Raw genomic sequence first — 23,564 nt, forward strand, 5'->3', positions numbered from 1 at the left:
CTAAACATCAGCATGTTAGTATTGTTATCATTTAGCTCAAACTACTGCTTTTCCGAAGTACACTCTGACAGATATGGCTATAGACTCTTGTATGTAGTTTTATTGATGTATTTATTTTAATGATACTGATAGTCACATACAGCACCATGTACCCGTAAATACCTTGAATCTGACCTCCTTTCTGTCTTTCTCTCTTTACTGTGCATTTTGAAATTATAATTATTAATTGGCCTTTATTCTGTCCTTGTAGGTTGATACAATAGTGGTCCTCAACGTTTCTTATTTATCCACACCAGATTATGATCACTTTATTGCTTGTCCGTGCAACTTCTCAAAACTAGTTTTTTTAGAAGAAGTCGGCAGGCTGACGGATCAAAAACAAGGCAATTCTCATCAAGAATAAAAACGTAATAAAATCATAAATCTCACATTCACTGCTATTCTTATCACTCTACGTGTATATCAATAAACCACTGTGTGCGTCAATGCACTGTGGCTTGCAATAGACTTTAGCTGCACACGTTGGAGTGCAGTGAGAACAGGATGGAAATACACTGAACAAGTTCTGAGCCCTTTCCCTAATGAAGACAGCAGCAAAATCCTCATGTTTCCTCTCTGAGAAAAGAATGATCTCCTTATCTGACTTCCACTCTTCTCCTGCTCACCCGTGCTCATTTTCAAGGAAGATGTGTTTTTTAATACCATGTAAGAGATGAACTAAAGGGATAAAAGTGTCAGGATGTAAAGTCTATGGCTGGCATATTTAACAGAAAGAGAGGAGAGGGGAACACGAAAAACACAAGGAGGAAAAGTATTGAGGTCATGCGACGGTTACAATTACTGAATCAGTGAAACAGGAAGACGGAGAGGTTATTTTGTGTGGTTACAAAAGACGGCTGATGTGATGGAGAGAAAAGGGTTTGAACAAAGTCAAAGAACAAGGCGATGGGGAGTGGAGAGAGGGAGGAGAGGAGAATTAGATGAGGTTAAAAGAGACATACCTTAACAATAACACTAGTGAGGCGTGCAATGGGAGAAACGGCTTGAGATGGAGGGGAGGAGAGGGGGAGGGAAGGTAAAAGTAAAGAAAGAAAAAGACAAGGAGGTGAAAGGGGGCTGATGACGATGATGAGCGCTGGGCGTGAAAGAGACTGGAATTTAAAAAAAGGAGGGCCAAGGTGAGAGTGAGAGACATGTGTGAGAGAGCTGGAGCGCAAAGCAGCGAGTGAGGGAAAGAAAGAATAAAGGAGTGTGAGAAAGAGTCGGATACAACTAAAAGAGAGGGTGAGGCAGAGATGGAGAGAATAGATAGAAGAGACAACATGCTGCTAGCTGCGAGCGGGACAGCTGGTCAGCTGCTGCTCTGCTCTGTTCTGGTGTGGAGAGCTGCCCTAAGGACAGTCACCCTGCGCTGCACTCTCTCTCTCTCACACACACACACACACACACAAGCAGAAGGTTGCATGTATACATATAAACAAATTACACACAATACAGACTGGGTTACACAGCCTAACACACATTTTGTTGCGTTTTACTGTACACGTAGAGTGCAGAGATCAGGGGGGTTCAAGGAGACGGTACATGAGGTGTGGAAGAAAGTAAAGAAATGATGGGTGAGATAAAAGCAAAGATACGAAAGAAAGGGCAGATGGAAGGAAAAGGAGGAGAGGAAAGCAGACTAGAGCGGAGGAAAAAAAACATACGGTGCAAAGAAGTGAGACGGCGAGTTATTATATAAAAGTGAGAGTGAGAGAAGGAGCGGGTATAAGGCAATGGGATGTAAATAAGAAAGTGTGGCAGGGGAAGAGGAGAACAGATGGCGGGGAAGAAGAGCAAGAAGAACGATGGGAAGCTGGGAATGCGAGAACGCTCCCAGATTACTTATAGCTAATGTCAGCCGTGCCAGCATTGCCTCTAATTGTAGCTCTGAATGCAGCAGTAGAGGAGAACAATTCTCCTGTCTTTACATACAGTGTGTGCGTGCAGCACCATGGACAGCTCCCTTGAAAACAGACGGGACTCTATTAGGTTTTCTTCAACTGGCTAAACAAGAACTTCCTTGTAATACATTATAAGAGTAAACAAATATTAAACCAAGTTCTTGCACCACAAGAAAAATCCCCTGAAGCATCTAATATCATCATGTGATGTATACAATTTTAATCTGAATTGAGATCAGTGCTGCAGCTACCATTTAGGAGTGGGCATGTTTATGTTATGTGGGGCAACTTTGCAATCTACAAATAAAATAAACAATGTATATAATACAGCACACAGTGGGTATTTCATCGAATGATTTCAGTATGTATTGACTGAAAATACTTTAATTTATACCTTTAGTACTTGGACCTGACCCGTCTAATGACTTTAGTGATCCCCTGACTTTCCCTCTAGCACCACCACGATGTCCACATTTATGGTTTTGAGGGAAATGTCTCGACAGCTGTTGGATGCACTGACATTAAATTTGGTCTCATGTTACCTTCAGGATGAATTGTCATAACTTGTGTGATCCCTTTACTTAGAAACCAAATTTGTCGGACTGCTGAGTTGAAATAACTTAAAGTGTACTATAGCATAGGGTATTTTCTTGTTTCCAAATCGGGGGGGGAAAGGAAATGCATCATGCACATAGGATTGCGGGTGTTTTATGAGCGCTGAGATTACACACATGCATCCTTGAAAATCCTCCAAACTGTTTTCTCGGGCATTATTCAAAGGATCCTAGGCATTTGAACAATCCTACGGAATTCAATGACGTAGCATCCTTGAAATTCACTCCGTTGAAGGAACCTGCTGTGGGTTTTCAGGAGCAGCCCTCTGTCTTGTTTGAGACTGTGCTCCTCACAAAATCTAATCAAATGCTAGCTGTCTTCCTCCGTTTCTTAAGCACAACGATGCAGAAATGTCATTGAGCGAATGGAACCATTACGTGATTCTTTTTTTTTTAGCTACGTAACTATATTGTTACACATAAACCAATACAACAATGATGCCCTACATGAGTTTAAATGATTGTACCAATGATTCAATTACCAAAACATGAATATAAACCATTGGACCCTGTGCCCTAGTTGTTTTAGCCACTTCCATTTAAAACACATTGAATAATGATGCCTTGGACTGTCTCAATACTGCACATGCACACATGTGCTGCTTTATTCAGCAGTTCTCAGAGGTCACCTTCAAACAAGAGACGCCCGTCGGTTATGGAAGGAAAGGACTTCAGTGGGGCATATCCGAGCTGGGCGGACTCCTCGTGTCCACTGGGGGTCTCTTCTCAGATAGGATTTGCATTTTGTGGGGCATAATTTGCATGTTGCTGGCCTGCGAGAGAGATAGAGAGAGAGAAATATAAACATCAGAGTGAGATGGGGAGGAAAGGAGGTGGAGATGGAAGGAGGGAATATTGAAAGAGGTAGAGCGGGAGGAAAAGGCGAGAGAAGCGGCGTTCGTTTGATGCAGGAAGAGAGGGAGAGCAGTGGACGGGGGGGGGGGGGAGATAGGATCGGTGTGACATTGAAATCAAAACACGGAAATGAGTATCATGGGAGCCTGCAGGATGGGTGTTAAGTGAAAAGACGTACTATAGGCAGGGGGCTTGTGTGTGTGTGTGTGTGTGTGTGTGTGTGTGTGTGTGTGTGTGTGTGTGGTTGTGTGTGCAGGAGTGTGTCAGCATCTGTGAGAGAGGGAGAGTGTTTGTTTACATCTGTGCGCCCTTGATTTCTTCACTACAGTGCCACATGGGGCCAGTGCCAATTATATCCGCACTGAGCTCGTCAACGACACCCCACCAGAGAGACAGAGAGAGAGAGACGGAGGGAAGGGAGTCAAACAGAGCAAATATGCTTTAAGAATATGTGAGTATATGTGTGTTCATACAAGCATGACAACATGCTCTCATGCATGAACGTATCGTACAGTTTGCACATCAGGTGGCCAACTTGTCTTCTAATGCAGTTACATTCCCACCATTATGTCTGAATGACTGACAGGAGCCCAGGTCTCCAATCTGTTTGCTGCTTTGTGGGAGTTTTTTTTATATCCTCATTAGCATCTGACAGGGATGCGCTTGTCAGTCAGAAATGACTGATCCTGACCGTGCTGGCCTTGTGATGGCTACTGTGGCCGAAAGCAACCGGATTAAATATTGCAAAACTGAACACATTTTATGGAATCACAGGAATACAGGAATGTGTTTTACCAGACTTGGCAGCTGTAATACATCAACACAAATGTCAGTGCGTATATGTATTTTAATATAACTGTAAACAACCAGAAATCCACAAGTTATATAGATGTCAACTATTTTTTTTAGTAAGTGTAGACTCACAGTTGATAATCTAGTGTAGCTCCAGGGATGGCAATGTACCATTTTCATCCAGACTGAAATATCTCAACAACGTTGGGTGCATTGCCGTAAAATAAGCTTTTCCCGTTCAAATCTGCCCACATTTTGATGCTAAGCTTTCTGTTTCTTTTACCAGTGACTGGTGATTTCTTCTGTTCTTATTGAACTGTTTCTCAGAGGGATCATTGTCTATTTCTGCCCTTTCAGTTGTCAGTCGGGTTGAACCATTCTACGGCGTTTTGTTCTCCGCGTACACAACAAACCCTTCGTACTAAATGGTCTATTTGTAAAAAGGACTTTCTACAACTAATATTTGACTTTGAAACTTGAGATTGTTGAACACACCAGCTGGTGTGGTTCTTTGATAAGACAAGCACACTAAATATATTTCTAGTTGGCCGTATGTAATACCCTTTTTAGAATAGACTAAATCCTCTTCTCCCAATCTCAGTTGACCTTTGTGTGTTCTTTCCCTGTTGTCTCCTCCCGGATCTTTGTTTCTTTCTCTCGATCTTGCAATTTTTGCCTGACTTGGAGAGGAGAAATATCAGTCTGCATTTCTCTTCTCTTTGTCAACTAACTTTTCTCTGTCTCTATCTCTCTCACACACACTTTTTCTCCCCCCCCTCAGGCCAAACTATTTGTATCTCTCCTTCCACCAAAACCACACCGACACAGCAAAAACTACTGAATATCCCAAAAATTTTCTTAGTTACATATTTCTCTCACTTGAAGGTATTTTCATGAATTTCGTTGGCTTTCATTGTCTCCTATTTGGACGAGTCTGCAATTACGATCTTGGCCGTTAAGTGATATGTATCTGTCTCTGACTCATTTAGGGCAGTAAAGATTTAACTCATGAAGCCGTCACACTACCAGATCTACAGTAGGATTGAGATATCCCCCCTGACTTTAGGGTTGGTAAATCAGGTGTAAATCCGGCTGATAATCCTCTGGTGCATCGCTTGCTTTACTCTCCCACTATCTCTTTTCCCGTCTCAGCTTTTCCAGCTCCCTCTCATTAGCCGCCAATCTTCTCTCATCCTCCGCCTTTTGGGGTTGCAGGGACAAAACCTAGAGGCAACGTGATGAAAATATAGAGAAAAACGAAGATTAAAACGATTAAAAGATAATGAGTTAGTTGAAAAGAAAAGCTTGTGTCATGGAAAATAAAGAGAGACATCTAAATCGGACGATGTAAATAAAATGAGAATAAATACCATACTGCACTAGAAAACTGAAAAAATGCAGAAAATGAAATGATTCAAGAAGCAAGTGTGGACATGGATGGTGCCGCTCTATTCATCCTAGTTCTGTGAAGATCTGTCGCTGAAAGTCAACCAACTCACAGGGGAGGAATATCCAGAATAGGCTTATTAATAAGCCATGGCAGCGACAGATTACGGATTTAGTGAGCCGCCAAAACAATGACTGAGACTGACAAACAGAGAGACACAGTCAGACAGACAGAAGGTCAGCGACTGATTGGACGTATTAGCTGATCAACAGTGTGACCCGAAGAAGAACGTCACGTCAAAACGTTGGAAATTTGTTTATCCGTTTTTGCATTATGGCTACAAGTGTTAAACTACTGTATCTTTCTTCACATCTGCTCTCTCTCTCTCTCTCTCTCTCTCTCTCTCTCTCTCTCTCTCTCTCTTTCTCTCTCTCTCTTTCTCTTTCATCCTGATAAACAGTAGACTCATGAATGCAAACTTCCAGGTAAGAACACAGGAATACTGACAGACACACCAACTGACGGACCAACCGAGACGCAGGCCTTTAGAAAGACATGATCGGATATAGTCTGCTGAAATGAACTCTTTACTTAATTAGGTTGAATGGTAGGTCCATTATTAGTATTATTATATTATTTATTTATTTGTATTAGGTTTTTATATCATTCTGTGGCTTCCCAGTGGTGATCCTTGTGTATTCAAATCCGAACATTCAAATTCTGGACAAAGTTCATATGTTTTAGCATCAGAATGCTATTTCCCCAAGCCTTTCTGAAAACGTCTTCATACATGACCTGACTGACATGATAACATTGCTACATACACACACATATATCCTTGACCATAGTCTGTCCCTAATAACTGAAGTGAATTAGACGGCTGTTGGCATACTCCCAGTTTGGAGTACCAGCACGGAAGCTAAGCAATGAACTACGCAACATTAGTTCCAAACTTCCCACAGCTACCGTTGACTCATTTAGTGCTAGTGTTCACATTATTCACAACCTTATTGATCAGCTTACTTTGGTTACATAAGTCAATGCTGTTTGCTATCCATTGAGTGACCGTTTCCATTTGAAAAACCTCAATAAAGAACACAGATGGAACACAGAGTCGACCTTTAAACTAGATCATTCAGCCTCGTCTTCTAAAACACTTTTTGCAGTTTTGATTTTTGACTCTAGACACTTCTTATCTTTATTGTGTTCGTCAGTTATACATTATTGTGAATGTCGTTAGTTCTGCAGCTATTCTGTCAAAGACAAAGTTTTGGATTAATGAACATTATCACCTGATGTTGGTGTTATATGGGAAGTTAAGGATTCACCAAAGTGATCCTGAGTGGGTCATGATGGATCCCATATTTCCTGATACATTTCACTCTAAACTACTTACATGGACCTCATGGTGGTACAAGTGGAAAAGTCAGGGCATCATCTTCTGGGTAATATGAAAGTTTGTAGAACATTCTGCGGCAATCCATTCGATTGTTGAGGTGTTTCAGTTTGAACCAAAGTGGCCGATTGCCTGACAGAGCGACATTGCTGTAGAGCCCCACACCTCTTGCAGGGCTGAAACCCTACACATGATGGGCAATGTAGCCGCTGATTCCAGCATTAGTTGAAAATGGCAATCTATTTTTATTCTTAGCAGTGTCCCTGCCTTTAGACGTACATGTTGGGAAATATTATTTCACAGAAAATATAATTGAACTGTTAATTGAATAGATACAGGGGGTGCTTGAACTTATTGTCTTCACTAGACACTCCTACTGTCCTCCTGCAAAGCACTCAGGAAATGTGCTCGGAGCTTTTATTTATTTATTTTATCTTGTACAAGGAGTATTCAAGAAGATTCCAACTGCAGATACACAGACATATTGATGAACAGCATCAGGCAGACTGTCAACGACCTATTTTCTATTGATTGATCTTAAATTGATCTTAATTTATGGATTTGACGATTTAGTTCCGGTTTATCCTGGATAATATCATGTGGATCTCGGTGCTCTAGTTAGGGTGATGTTAATACAGCTGCTATGGATGTGTTTATAATTTATACAGCGTGTATAAGGGACAGTAGAGTATCTTCTGGCATATCTGTTCTGCTATTATATATACGTGTGCATGATGAGGAAAGATGCTTGTGTATGAGTGTGTTTGTGTGCTTGTGTGTGTGTGTGTGTGCGTGCATTGATCCAGTGAGGTGCAAGGGATGTTTTCTCTCAGTCATTTGAAGGACATCAGTCCCCCGCTCAGCAGCCCTACGCGTCATGACAGCCCCCTAAATACACACACACACACACACACACACACACACACACACACACACACACACACACACACACACAATCGCACAGCAATGACAACAATCGTGGATAGCACGGAAAGACGACTTCTTAAATTGCCGCTCAATAGAGACAAATGCCGCCACACATTGTCTCATTGTGTGGTGTCTTGATGAGCGGGGGTTGTGTATTACGCACATAAATGAATGTGTGTTCGTTTATTTGTGTGTTTTGGAGTTGGCGAGAGTAACTGAGGGAGGCTTTGTTGTGTCTGTCACCTCCTCTGCCTCCAGCCATCCCTCGGGTCAAACATTATGGATTGACACATTTATACACATTTTGACCTTAAAAAAAAAAAAAAAAAAAAAATGTGAGAGCGAGCAGAAGTATGTGCAGCAATACGAGTGCATTTACAGTAGTTCTGTGCAGCTGTTTTTTATTTGTTTTAACCTGTTTGTGTCACTAAGATATAAGATCTCTAAGAGTTTTCATGAATATATCAGAACGAACTGCATAAAGCAAAAGAGGCACCAGTCTATTATTCCTGTCCGGGTGTTCAATGACACATTTCCATGCATTCAAAGGCACTTAGCTGTGCTGCATGTGCAAGTAGAGGGTGGCATTTATATGTGTAAGGAGCAATGAGTGGCAGTTCAAAGGGAGAATATGGATTTCCACGGATGTGAAGAGTGTGTAAATGTGTATATACGTGTATGTGTGTGTGTCTGTTGGATACTGATATGAGCCGCCGTTGAGCCCCTGAGTGAGGTGCAGTGCGTGGCTATACATTAAATGGCTGGGATTAGCCCCGACTGCTACAGGCTCACCGATAGTATTACTGCTATGGAGCAGCTGGGAGGGATCGGGCTCCATTTTGGCTCTGTTATTCCGTCATAATGAGGCATAACCCCTCTCATAGAGGGCTCAATGGTTTCCTGGTTAATACATCGGGCCAAGGGTAGTACTTGTGCTGACTAGCAGGGAGGGAGATGAAGGAGGTGGGAGTGTGAGAGAGACCAGGGAGGACAGAAAATCTGCCAGCAGAATAGTACATTTACCGGACGAAACAGACTGTTCATTAGAATGTCATTTCTACAAAGTCTGACTGCCTGATAATATTTAAGTTAGATTATTATAACAATCAGTATTGTAATACACAATTGGTTTCTGTCATTCAGTGCATACACAAAACATTAATTGGTTAAAGAATTACCCAGTTTATGTTAATATAGCACGAATGCAATACTGGGTTAAAGTATAGTAACGGTTGTTTTTACAGTGTGTGAAACACACGACAAGCTTAAGTTTGACCTAAAAACGGACCCAAATTCATTGTTAGTTGTACAAAACAATCTCGTAAATAGCACCTTTAACAATCAGTAATAAATCGTGAAATGTAAGTTTAAAAAGTGCTTAAGTAGATTATAATAGTTTCCATTCGATTCAACAGTAATATGAAAATAACACCAACACTGGGTCAGGACAACACCTTGTTTTGGGTTGTTTACTACCCAAGGGTGCTGCTTGGTGCTATATTGTCCCAAATTGGGTTCGTTTTTAGCCAGAGATTTTTTGTGTGTAAGATAAATGTTATAAAGTACAGACCATCAAACACAAAAACATGTTTTATTGTGACTATGATGGTGATGCAGCTCTGTATGACCATGCTTTCTGGGATTCTTCAGTCGGACCACAGGCCGATCTACCCATGTGTCATCCAGTCTATACCACTTTGAGAATCTGTACATGTGGTCTGTCATGTTCAACTAGAGCGATTTCTTACAATCAAACCAGCAATCTTGTTCAAGCTCAGTCCTGTGATTACAAGCTTAAAGATTATATCAGATGAAGGGAAAGTGTATTCTGGAAACCTCATATCTCCACGAGAGGACTAAAGTCACACAATGCTTGTTTTTAATAGCTTTTCTTTCAATTCAGGCAATTCAGTGACAGGAATATAAACTGTTGTAGGAAGATTGAAGGTGCCAGGTTTTCACAGGACATCACTGATTCATGAACACAACTTCATGAGTAAAACCAATGAGAGGAAACAGAGGAGGATGTGTCCTTCTGTCTGTGAAGGTTGCTCCTACTGTGAGCTTAAATTGATGTAGTTATCACTAAAGAAACAGTAGCTGAGCTGGGCTCTGCTTGCTTATGCGTGTGTGTGTGTGTGTGAGAGTGTGTGTATGTGTGTAAGTGTGTTTAAATGTGTGTGTGTCTCTAAGCTAAGCCACACGACGCTGTAACATATCTGATTGAAATCAGTCTCACATCAGAAAGCCAGAGCTCCAGGTAAGCAGCATGGTAGTCCTTGGCGCACACACACACACACACACACACACACACACACACACACATCAAAGAACAAGGAACAATAATGAGCAGCACACACCTTAAGAATCTTAGAACACACGTGAGCACTGCACATAAAAGTTACAACACATGAAAATGGCACACTCTCTCTCTCTTTCTCCAGCACACACACACACACACACACACACACACACACACACACAACACACAATGCCACATCACATCATGTCATGTCAGAGAGCGTGTTTAACCTAATCACACTCAAACATGCGTGATCCTCAGAGGGGGAGTCAGGTCTGTTATGACAGTAGATGTGCTGTGTGACGGCCACAGGGTTGAGAGAGCACCGACCAGCACCTTTCAATACTCACACACACTTTAAACACACATGACTAAGACGTGTGCAGGACGACAGGAGAGGCAAACATTTGGACTGACAGAGCAGGAAGCCAAACAGACAAGACAGACAAGATAGCAGGGACAAATGAGTGACTAATTCTGTGATTCATTTCCATATCATTAACCTTTGAGCGGACACACATCCGGCCACGGCTCCGACGTCCGATTAGATTTGCTCCATGAAATCTCACCGGGAGATGTTTAGTTTACTGTAACAGTGGTTGCAGTGATTCAGTGCTTACCTGTGGGGAGATAATAGTGGTGAGGCGACAACCTAATGCACGAGTAGGAGAGTCATAGTTGCCATGTTAAGAATGAACACAGTCATCTCTGTTACAGTAACACAGAGCCTCCTATATTCTTCCCTACGAAGCCAAAATGCCGTAACTACATAGTTGAACTAACTGAGTGAAGAGTCAGACTTTTGCGCATTACCATAAAAACATTGTATCCTAGAAAATATAGTGAAAATGTCTCAAATATGATGAAAAATCTGACTGCAGTGATATAGTTTTCCGATTTGTCTGCTAAAAACAGCTGCGACAGATAATTTAAGGAATTAGAATAGACTGAACTAAAGTAAAGTTGTGGGCCAGACTGCTCAACAGAGCGCTGGAAATCGCAAAAAAAAGAACTACAAAGCCAAGGAAAGCCGTCGATTAAGGTGATGAGTCCCTAAGGTTGCCAACTGTCTCATGAAATAAGGAATCATCCGATGATTGTAAACTAAAAGGGGAGCTCTGTATGGAACTGAAAAGGGATGCGCTTTGTTCTTTATTTTTGAGAATCAAAACATAACGGAAAAGTAACACCAGATAAACTAGTCATGTTTCTGTACCACTCTCTGCCTTTATAAGGGTTCAGTAGTGTCATAGATACTACAATAGTTACAATCCATCACTGGAACCAATAGAAACAGACCTTCACTGTGTGTGCGCGTGCGTGTGTGTGCGCGTGTGTGTGTGTATGACAGACAAGGTGAGATTATCATATAACAAAGTGAAGCCATACACCACTGCCAGTATACTGCTGTGCAAGTGACAGATATCATTTATCTAACAGCAGTGGAACAAGAGAAGGGCTCTCTCTCTCTCTTTTAACACACACACACACTTCATCTTTCGTTATCATTAAAAACAAATATCTCTCTTAATTGAATCATTAATCCGCACACATTTACTTAATCTCACATTGGATGCCATTCAAACTTCCCCCTTCCCACTGACTGTCACTCTCTCACGGTGTTCATCCTCGTCCCAACACTCTCGCCATATGTCAAAACACACTGCTGCGATCGCTGCCTGCCAATTACCAATCTGCAACAGGGATCGAAGGACGAATCAACACATTGTTCGTACCTCACATTAAACAGTGATCTGCATCTGGAAAATCATTAATTCCGACAGTGTCCTTGTAGTCACACCTGGAAATGATGCACACACGTACTGCAATGTCGCCACTCTGTCAATGTTGTGATTGATTCTCATCAGTCATAAATACTCTTGAAGCCAGATGGGGAAGTAGCAAGTCTTTAAAAACAAGCTTCCCGGGTAGAGGTGACGTCATTGCTTGGACATTAATCACACAGATATTAAATCACAAGCGAATCTAATCTGCTAATAAAATAGAATAGACATAGAAGTTGTATTTTGTTTTTGTCCTTCTTTGTCAAGGTGATTCATGAAAATATATGTTTGGATGGAAATCTATAGACTCTCCTTTTGTGTCAAGTTGACACCATGTGTGTGCATTCTTATACACCGTATCTGGGCTTACATGTGCTGTAGGCCAACTTTAAAAGAGCTAAATGTCTGGCTGAAATTATCAAGACAATAAACATAGTGCTAACTTTGTGCTTCAGCTTTTTTGGTCTATGCCACAGTTTGATATAGTTTTATACAAACTGGCCTTGTGGTTCTTTTTTTCTTTTTTTTTTAAATGGATGGTTAAATGGATTACAGTGTCTGTCTGACAATGAGTTGGTCCACTACTTCCAGACCAGACGGACGTATCAAACATTTAATACAGATATTCATGCCCTCCTCAGGATGAATTGTTTTCAATTTTGGGGATATCTTAAATTTTCATCAGTTTGTTTTGTCCAATACTTTAGTTTCTGACCAAATACCTGCAGACTGCATTTGAAACGTCTGTCTCCCTTTGCTCGTTTGCATTTTGAACAGCGAAGATAATGCTTACCAATCTCTTACAATGAGGACCCTGTAAAGCCTCGCAGAGCTGCTTCTTACATGACTGTAGACTCTTAGTCTTGTTTTGAAGACAATAGGCAATAGACAGGTTGATTACACACTTTAATATATGTCACCTGTTGCTCTATTGTATCTCTGAAATCCCACTTCACAGCTACAAATACTGGCTAATGTAACAATATCCACTAACTACAATGGCCAATTTCTGTCCTGGCACTTTCTCTGTGTTTGCTGAAAATGAGAAACTCAGTGTCAATTTATCATTGTCTGGTTGCAGAAAGTGGTTCATGTCAGTCTGGCCTTTTTTTTTTTTTGTGGACACAAAATCAAATTTCTGAAGTGCCAAGAAATTGCAATGTGCAGTTTATTTTCAAAAGTGGTCAAATTCAGAGCAAATCCAATTTCTCTTTGTATATACAAGATGGTAATGGTTGGGGGGGGGGGGGGGTACCTGTAAACACAAGCGTAGGGGGCAAATTGAACTCTGAAATGGTTGCACTGACCTTCCACTGACAGGATTTGTTAACTTTTTACAACACAACCATATTTAATGTGCAGTGAGGCGTTCCTGCCTGTGCGTGTGTGGCAGGGAAGAGTGGGAAGCAGAAAGAAAAAGACAATAAATAAATCACAAAAAGCAAGGTTGACGAGATAGCGAGAGAAGGCACCGTGCGGGGTGGAAAGGGTTGTGAGAAGTGACAGAGAGATAACATAGAGGTGGAGAAAAAGAAAAGGGATGGTGAGGAATAGTGAGAGAATGAGATAATCAGACAGACGGAGAGGCGGAGAGAGACCAACAGAGAAAACAGTTCCCTGGTGAGACTGTGCTATTGATCTTAGCTTGTTGCTTAGACATAGTCTCTCTGAGATCAGCCTGAGTGCTGACACAGCCATCACAATGCATTATGGGGGATCAAAGGGAGGCCAGTGTTGGCCACCATGCAGGAGCAGACGCCTAAGGGGTAGGGGAGAGAGAGAGAGGAGGAGAAAAGAAGGGGGAGAAGGAGCGGGAGAGGAGAAACGGAGGAGAAGGAAACACACTCAGCTAAACAGGATTTTCAATCACAGCCTGTCCTTTGCCGTGGCATCTCAATCGTTCACCATCGCGCAGGACAGACGAAGGGGACGGAGCATTAGAGGTGGAGGAGAGGGGGAGGCGAGGGGCAAAAACATGAGAGAGGAAAGAAAAGTAGAGCGCGAGGGAGGAAGCAAAGGAGTGAAAGCCGAGATGCCAAAAATAAAGAGATATTGGAGAGAAACTGCAATGTGGCAGCGCGTGCGTGCGTGACAGATGGAGGCAATAGGGTGACGATGAGGTGAGAAACATGGTGGGACTCGGGGAGCGAAACTTGAAAGAGAAAGTGAGAAGGATGAGGGGAGGCAAGAAAGACTGGATCCAATAAGGAATAGCATGCTTGTGTGTGTGTGTGTGTGGTAATAAAACCTGTTTGAACCTCTTCAAAACACTCTTCTGTTTCCCGTTACTGCACACACGTTTATTTCCTGGTTTACATCTTTATTTTGTCGTCTGTCTCTGTCCATCCCTCCACCCAGTGTGTGACATGTCACAGGACAGCCTGCATATGCTGTCTGCAGAAATGTCAAGCATGGTAAAACCGCTGACGTATTTCATTGTGTGTGCGTATGTGAGTTCTATATTAAGTGCCCTTGTGTGTGTCATGCTGCTGCAAGACTAGAGGCGCGTTAACATGCAGCATGTATGAGAACTATTGGCTTGGCTTTGAGATCAGAATTAGGACTGTGTCAGGTTGAAAGGGTTAAAGCCAAGTAGCAGAGACAGTTACTGCGCTGATTTAGAGTTTTTTTTTTTTTTTTAATCAGTCAGAATTCCTCACATACATATTATTGTGTTTGCATGTGTGTAAGCCTAAGCTTAGCGCAGCCATGTGGCTCGGTGTGAGAGTGTTTTTTATAACATACCCTGAGGGGGTACACTTCACCCAGCCCGTCTCCATCAATAACAAGCTGAATCTCAATGTTACAAATGTCACAGTCCTGACATATGAAGTCACAGCTGTTCCTTATAGACTCGTTGTGATATTTTGTTTCTTGTTTGAAGCAAAAATGAAATGAAACAAGTGGGACAGTCGTAGCTCAGAGAAGATTGGAACCAGAAACCTTGAGACCAGTGGGGAGAATTAGGCCAGTGAAAGTATTGTTGTTGTGGAGAAACTCAAGTCACTCAACCTCTGCTTGTTCCAGTGGAGCCGATCTATGGCCACACAGTGTGTGCTGGGAAGGAGTGACTGTACGAAACGCTATGAATGAAAATGAGCAAAAACACTGGAGAAGACGGTTACAAATGCCCCAGGGCAAATAAAGGCCATGAAAAGGCCAACAATGTCAGGCACAGGCCGCTGAGCTCAATTTGTGTCATCTGCTAGTTGGATTGCGTCGACACGGTTCGACATTGAGGCTAATACAATTCATGGGTTTTTACTGGTAACAACTTAGATATATTTCCAAACAACAATGATATTGTTATGATGTGCATATGCTGCATCAATGGGATGAGGCTTACTGGGCCAAAAGAGTGGAACAAAGCCATTGTTCATGTTATTAATTGCACCTGTGCTTTTCCTGCTATGAAAACGTTTGCTGTGAAGATATCTATTAACGCTTTAAGTGGATAGATATGAAGAAAGAGCTGCTTAGGTAAAAGGTAATAAATCTGGATCGATGCCGTTTCCTCATGTTGTTTAAATGGTAGGGGGTCCAGAGTGTGGCCCTTTTGGTGCGTGAAACCTCACCCTGCACTCTTCCTCGAGCGACATCATAACCCTAAAACCGACTGGTAATTCAAAATAAAGAGAACTATTGATCGTTTTTTCGTCAAGACAAATACTACGATGCCTGTTACACAGTCCCCGGCCCTGAGAGGCCCGGCCCAGACCCCACATCATCGGCGGAGGTGACCTCTCCACCAGCTGTCTCCCCTGTCCCCTGTAACATGCCTAATCCTGACCAGCAGCGTTGGATTCAGTTCAGAAGTGGGGAAGGTGGAGCAAAAAGTGTGTGTGTGTGTGTGTGTGTGTGTGTGTGAGTGTGTGTGAGTGTGAATGAGGGATCAACACTGTACATTAGATAACACAAGACAACTTAACCACATATTTCTTCTCTGCTTCAGTCAGAATGAGCCTGAGCGCATCCACTCTCTCTGTCGCTCGACCACACACTCGCTCGCACACATTACGCTACTCTTATACCAATGTTATAAGTAAAAGTGTATCGCACTTAAATCCGGCCTTGGCCATTTACACATGCTAGCACTGTGAGCATCAAAGCTTGGGGAGGTATTTGACACGTTGTTTTCTTTATTTACTCTCATTCACAAAGCGGGACCCTTGGACCTCCTACTTCCAGCGCCTTTGTCACCCAACATCTTGCCGGAGATGGCCTTATCTGACTCCAAAAACATCTGTCTGCACCTTTATTCCTTTTTACAATCATTTACACAGGAAAGTGTTAGTTACCAATGTGTATGGGAACTGACAACAAAGGCACCTTATCTCTATAGACAGATTCTGCATTTATATGCTCAGATTTTGGTCACGGAAGCGTTCTGGTTTCCGTGTGTTTCCTTTGAGTAGTATAGACCAATCATGTTTGAGCAGGCTTGGTTCAATGCAGTGTCGAGAGCAAAAGATGTCGAACACGTTTGCGAAAATGGCATCTCGGCACCCACCAGCTATTGTCTGACGACTACATGACTTTTTATTGGATAAAAATGAGCTTGTAAACTGGTTACTTGTGAAAGAATCCGGTCTTACACGTCGTCTATCAGCTCTAACTCCAGTCTAACCAATGTCAGTTAGTTATAATAAGCCCTGTGATATGAAGACCAGAAAAAATTAAATATGAAGGTTTATTATTTTTAACAAGTGCACAGACGGGTCCAATTTTAGCTGATATGATGACCTTTCTTTGGGAATTTTTAACATGTTATAGCAGGAAAAAGCACAGGTGTAATTAGTATCATTTAAAATGGGTGAAATCCTTCAAGGTGTGTAATTGCCAGGTCTCCATTGTGCACACTGGCTCACTAGCATTGCTTACTGGCTGCTCCAATGGAAAATACACATTAGTAATGTAATTAGGTGCACCTGTTCCTGATATGACAAAGTCTATTGTTTATATGTCAAAAAGTCAGCCGTTTTGACTTGTCACAGTGGGAAAAGCACAGGTGTTACAGTACTGATAACATTAATGATGGCTGTGCTCTCTTCAAATGTGCAGTAAATGCGCCTTCAGACTGTTTGACAACAACAAGCCTGAACTTTATTCGAAAATAGCGCCTACAAAATGCCACGTCAACCAGTGTATAGGCCCCTTTCACTGCAGCCATTTTGACATGTCATAGCAGGGTAAACGCAGGTGTAACGGATCAAAGTAATTATGGTCCCAATTCTACTGAGTGCGTCACATCTATTCCAGTGAGCAGGCATGCACAATACCAGGGCCTGAATGAAACAGGGCCATCATAAATTACACCTGCGTGCTCACCCTGCAAGGACATGCCAAAATGGCTACTGTGAAAAAAAGGCCTATTCTGCTTCATTTCATGTTGTCATCTGATTGGTTTGGTTCATATATAGCAGCAGTCACATTGTGAGAATTTGGTCCTAAATCTCTTACACAATTGTGACATATTTTCCAATCTTGCAGCAGGATTTCTTTGGATGCCAAAGCTCCAAATCAGAAAGCACAAAACAGCACAATGTAAACCAGCATTCACAATACCAGCACCCTGAAACTGTGGCAGCTAAATGGCATTCAGCCGTCGTTAATTATATTATTTATGTGTTTTTCCTGCTGTGATATGTTAAAACCTCTATGAAAAGGTATGTTTCTACATTTGTTGTTAACGAGACACATTGTGAACCTACAATAAACAACAATAAAGAATTGCCACAAAAATTAACTCCAATTAGATGGATGTGATGATCGTCGTATTTAAAACAGGACCACTGACCCACGCGCGCTCAAATGAACCCGACATGCTTCAAACTGATTGTAAATTTGGAGCAATCGTCAGACATCTGGGGGTGCGGCATGTTAGTCCAGATTTCCATCAATGCTACATCTACAAGCTTGGTATGAGCAGCCAAGTCAATCTATCATCTGCTTAATCCAAAACCACAGCACAACAACAATACTGCACAAAGCCCTGCCGACCCTCAACCTGAGCGGAGGTCTGATCAGCAAGAGTTAAACACCTGTGTGAGGGTTTGGAAGTGGACCTGGTCTTTTTAAGAATGGGGGAGTCGTTGAGAGCAAACCATCTCAGCAGTCCAGATTATTTTTAGTCTGGTAGCGTACATTTCACACTACCTAAAGGATGACAGCGCATGGAGAGAGGGGACATGTAATTATTCGGAGGTGGCTAGACTCTTATTTCCTCTCGTCCTCCCTTTTCTCTCTGTCGCCGTCTCCTTCTCTTCTCTCTCTCTAAGGGGGGGGGGGGGGGGGGGGGGGGGGGTGACAGGCAGAGGATCCAGCTGCCAGAGTATGACAGAATCCACAAATCACTGCCTTGGGGGAGCAGAAAGTGGGGTAGAGGCAGAGGGGGGAGGGGGGAGGTATGTAGGGCTGTATGGGCAGATTGCTGAGTGATAAGGGAGTATTTTTAAAAAGAAAGAAAAAATTAGAATATAATCGGAAGCACGTCAGAGCGGCTGGAATGACGATTATCCATGGAGCGATTTCTAACTTTCTACAGAGATGAGTGAACGAGTTCATGACATTCCTGAAAACATGCGTACAACATTAAAAAAGTGGGCAGATTGCTTCTCTGCGAGACAACACCACTGCTGGATGGAGCGATGCAGCATTCTGCTCCTTTGTCACTCTCGTATCATCCGTTTCCCTTTTCGAAGCCATCTGCTCCCTCTGTTTCTCTTCATGAGGCGCTTCGGTCCCCCTTTATCTTTCTGTCTCCCCCATCCCATCACACCTCTATATCCCAGGACGTATCACGGGCTCTCTCCCTCTCTCTCCCTCCACTCTCTGCTACTGTCCATCATGTCCTCCCACTTTTTCCTCCATCCTGTCCTCCCTTTGTTCCTCCCCCTCCGCAGGGTATATAGCCGCCAATTAGCAGTCTGTGCAGGATAAGCTAACAACCCCCCCCCCCCCCCCCCCCCCTCCCCACCCTCAGGTGGCCTTTGCAGTACTGAACTCTCTTCCATGTAAATCGGTCAGAACATACCAAGATGGAAGCACAAATAGGGAGGTTGGGAGGTGGTGGTGGGTTGTTTGGATGGGATGGTGATTTGAAGGTCAAAAACAGCCATGCACGTGCACACACACACACACACACACACACCCACGCTCACACACAGGGTCTGTCTGAGAGTCTGTGGAGCATCAATCACTGTTAGACATGGCGTGTGGGCACACTAGCAAGAGATTCACGCTTAAGGAAACACGGAGAGGAGCTGGCTCCTGATCCGACGAGACAAAGGGACAGAGGGGAGGACTAGCTCAGTGCGTGCGTGTGTGTTTGTGAATGACCACACAGTACGTGTTGGTGTGTTCTAGTGCAAGTTGTGCGTTTGTACGCGGCCCTCGTGGGCAGTCCACGTGACCGAGGTGTGTGTGTGAGTGTCTTCTAAAGGATGTGGCAGAGGAGTAAAACCCGCCGCATGAAAGGGAGCTCGTTGAAGCGCAAAGCATCTCTCAAAACAGTGGCTGTGTGCATTCTGTTGTTTCCTGTTGTGAGGTTTTAGCTTCAAATCTTTTTGAATAATATTCATAAGATACTGTTATGTTCTTATTTTACGTTCGTCCTCTGTTTCCACTTCCTTACTTCTAATTGACCCCCTTAATCACAAACGGAGCATCTGGTCAGTAATTACATACCATCTATTTGTGGACAATACAGATTCCCATGAAGTATTATAGCAGCAACAGAGCAAATACAGCATGTCAAATGTTTATGATAATGAAGCAAGACATCACCGGGGAGGACACATTGGGTGACATTACAGGATTAATAGGACTATTTTAGGGTTCCTGTGAGTGTGTATGTGAGTGCAGAGGAGCCATGAGGGGGAGTGGTTCTAAAGCAAGGAAAAAAAGAGACCGTGGAGAATAAATGGAGTTTGCTTGGCGGTGGTAAATGATATCACATGGACTAACCATTTTATGATATTTTGTTTCGTGTTCATCTGCAATATTTTGAATTTATTTTCCAAACACATTTGAGTTTCTGCTGTGTGAGGCAGTGGTTACTCCACCATTAGCCCTGGGGAGGCCATTGGGAAAGAGCCTGTTAATGTGTGGAGATATCATTTCTATTTTTTATTCAGGCTACCGCAGCCACGAAACAGGGAAAGTAAAGGATAAATAAATTCATGACGCACTTGACGGAGTGCAGGTAAGATTGTGATGAAGAGAATGATTAATCCGAGGGAGATAACGGGGCGTTGCTGGTGTACTGTAATTCTATTATGATCTGTTTGTATACATCTCACAGGGAAGTGTTTACAAATTGATGACACGTGACATTGAGACATTTCCATATGAAGTTTATGAAAAATGGCATCCTTAATTTGTATTAACATTGTTGTGATTCAGCTTTAATCAGGCATGGTACTTTACTCAGATCACAAAAACATTGGTAACCATACAGATAGTTTTAAAGGAATAGTTTGGTTTCAGGTTGTTTATGTGCCAGACTATTAATTATAAGTAAGATTGTAAAAATGTGTTTGAAATGAATAGAGAGTGTTTGAGATTTTTGTGTCTGTGCTAGTGTCATTATTCACCCTTAGTTCAATCAGTCCGTGTCACCATCTACTGACACGACTGCCAAAAGAAGACATTTTTGAAAACCACTTATTTTAGCTCCCTACGTCAACTACACAAAACATTAGGTATTTCAGGACTACGTCAATCCATCTTTGGGTGTTTGAGTAGCTGAAATGCATCAAGGTCTATAACATGCACTTCCCAGGGTAAATGCTGGAGAAACATGGACGACAGGTGCAGCATAAATGCTGGGTAGGTGGCTATGCGTGGATGATTGCCTCTGTGGAGGATTTTGAAAAGCTATTCACATGATTTAGCTCTCCATGAAGAGATGAAAACCTTGTCTTTTTTTTGTTACCTTCATGGGTATAATTCTAAGATGCTGTATGAGCTTTTTTCTCCACCGTAGGTTTGCAGTTAACATTCTTAATCAGTCGTCCCTTGCCAAGTGTTGTAGTGGGAGCCATAGAGTGACGGACAAGGCCTACTGGCTGCTGGGTTTTTATGGTGCTGCGTGAAGTAAGGGAGCTGAGCGATTCCACCACTACCACCACTACCACCACCACCGCCGCCGCCGCTGCCGCCTGTATATGGATGAGATCATTTCTGCAGACGCACACACACAGACAGTACACATAAAAAGACTCAACCACCCAAACGAAAGGGCTCGGAATTAACACGATAGGGTATGTGTGCCTGTGTTGTTAGAGAGAGTAGAGAGGCCTATCGCCTCTACGATCAACAAACATACAAATGCACACACATGTATAGATAGATGTATTTACACATACATGCAAACTGGGACTGGGTCTACAATACACACTCGCACACAAAATGTATGACAGGTAAATGTAGTCGCACTTTGTACAAGCTGACATGATAGCTGTATTGAATGGACTATCAATTCAGGGCTTGAAAGAAATATGAATATGTCTATTATATATATTTATTATTAATTGATTAACGAGTCAGTCAAAACATAAGGCAATTATATGTTTATAAAGCCAAAAGGGACATCTTCAGAGTCTGGTTTTGTCCAACCAACAGTCTAAAACCCAAAGATATTCAACTTACAATGATAACGAAAAAGCAGTTCATCCTCACATTCTGAGAAAGCTTGATATGAAATGCAGGATATCTGTTTTTTCCTCAAAGGAACTGTGTGGCGCATTCAGGGGGATCTTTTGTCATGGAATATTAATAGTTATGTTTTCTTTAGTGTATAATCGTCTGAAAAAAGGAATCTTTGTTTTAGTCATTGCTCTGCACGCTTGGCACACACGAGCAGTTTCAGTTTGTTGCAATCTGCAACAAACTGCGAGATGCTGACAAACCCTAAACACGGCACGTCTTTAAAAGACAACTTAAACAAGTATTTGTTAAGCAAAATACATGAATGTATATTAGTATTTAACCTTATTGTTGAAACACACACAGTCAATGAACAGTCATATATCGCCTCTTCTCTTTCTCGCTCTGTTTTTCTCTCTTTTCCTCTGATTGCACTCTGATTTCACATAAAATACTGCAGATCTTGACTGTAGAACAGTCTGACTCACCATGCTACTGAATTTACATTTCTTACTATCATTAATTATTAACCACAAGTGCATGTAAGTCTGTCTTTGGGTGGATGGCTGATGGAGTTGTGCATATATGTATATATCAGGCATCCATGTGTGTGGCCATGTAGCTGTGCGTGTATGAATCGACTTGGATGGTTGTCCAGTAAACGGGGAGTATCCCGCTGACATGCCGAGGAGCTCGTGAACCAACACACAGCCGCACGTACACACATTATTGTGTAGCACTGTCATCCCCCATTATACATCAAATTACAACACAAGAGATTGGGCCCACTTCAGAGGCCAAACTATTAAAGTGACACTAAGGGTGGGCAGCTCTTGTGTAATGATAGGCTTGTAGCATGTACAACATCCACACACACACACACACACACATTCTCTTCTCTCCAGCTCCAATTCCTTATAACCAAGTCAGCAATGTTTCCCCCTTTTCTTTCACTTTACTCTCTCACTGTAATCTATCCTCATTTTTTCCAGCAAACTTTTTAGACTATTCATCATATCTCGGACTTTCTGTCTTTCTCTCCATGCTCCCTTTCTCCTCCATTTCCCTCCCTATCTCCCTCTATATCTCCTCTCCTCTCACCTTTATTATATTCCTTAGGCTGCATCAAAGGTCTATTCAGTAATATTTCATAGAGAAACTAATACGCACACCTCGTGCCCTTTCTTCCTGTCTGGATGCATGCATACATAATTAAGTCCATGCTTGATGATCTCCTTTCACACAACCTGGCAATGGTTGGAAGGGGAGAGTGTGTGTCCATGTATTATATGTTTGTGTGTTCTCACTGACCTTGACCATGTGCATCTGCTTTTTGAACCTCAGTTACAAGTCATTTTTGCATGCCCGTTTCACCCACACTCACCAGCAAACATTAAACATCAAGATTTCATATTTATTGTTTCTTCCGGCTGACATTCATCGAGTATTAATTCTTCGTACTCTTTAAACAATATGCAATATCCATATAAACAAATTATTCTTTAAACCAAGCCTAATTATGGTATTGTGACCGTGATATAGACACAAATGACATCCTTGTTTTATTATTCTCCCTGCTGGATTTTTCATTTTCATGTGCCCTGGTCACACCTCATATTGCTGATAATGTTGGTACCCTGCAGCTCAGGTTCAACCGTTTTTACGGTCCTTGGACAGCTACTAAATCAGTTAAAGAAGACATGGCCCTAACTCTGACAGACACACGAAAGAAATTCGATTTAATGAACAATATGTATCAATTATTTTCTTCCCTCACCTCTTTTATGGGTGCAACATTAGCCCCCGGTCACAACTTGAATGGGTTTTTGGATGAGGAGGAATAGGCCTCTAAATCTCTAATGCCAGACTTGACGTTTACTCTGGTACAAAAGATCACAGAACAATAAATAGTAAGG

The 23,564-nt window shown here is 42.3% G+C and overlaps 1 protein-coding gene across 1 annotated transcript in view; it reads left to right on the forward strand.

Annotated features, from left to right (window-relative positions):
• LOC142936662 (uncharacterized) overlaps positions 1-23,564 on the forward strand; it is an 81,090-nt gene that overhangs the window by 36,451 nt on the left and 21,075 nt on the right. The window contains 1 exon segment of the mRNA XM_076080083.1: positions 3,741-3,863. Coding sequence (XP_075936198.1) covers positions 3,741-3,863 — 123 coding nt within the window.

This window comes from Anarhichas minor, unplaced genomic scaffold (genome assembly GCF_050575085.1).
Source record: "Anarhichas minor isolate MPS153535 unplaced genomic scaffold, ASM5057508v1 ptg000007l, whole genome shotgun sequence".
In the NCBI taxonomy this organism is placed as follows: domain Eukaryota; kingdom Metazoa; phylum Chordata; class Actinopteri; order Perciformes; family Anarhichadidae; genus Anarhichas; species Anarhichas minor.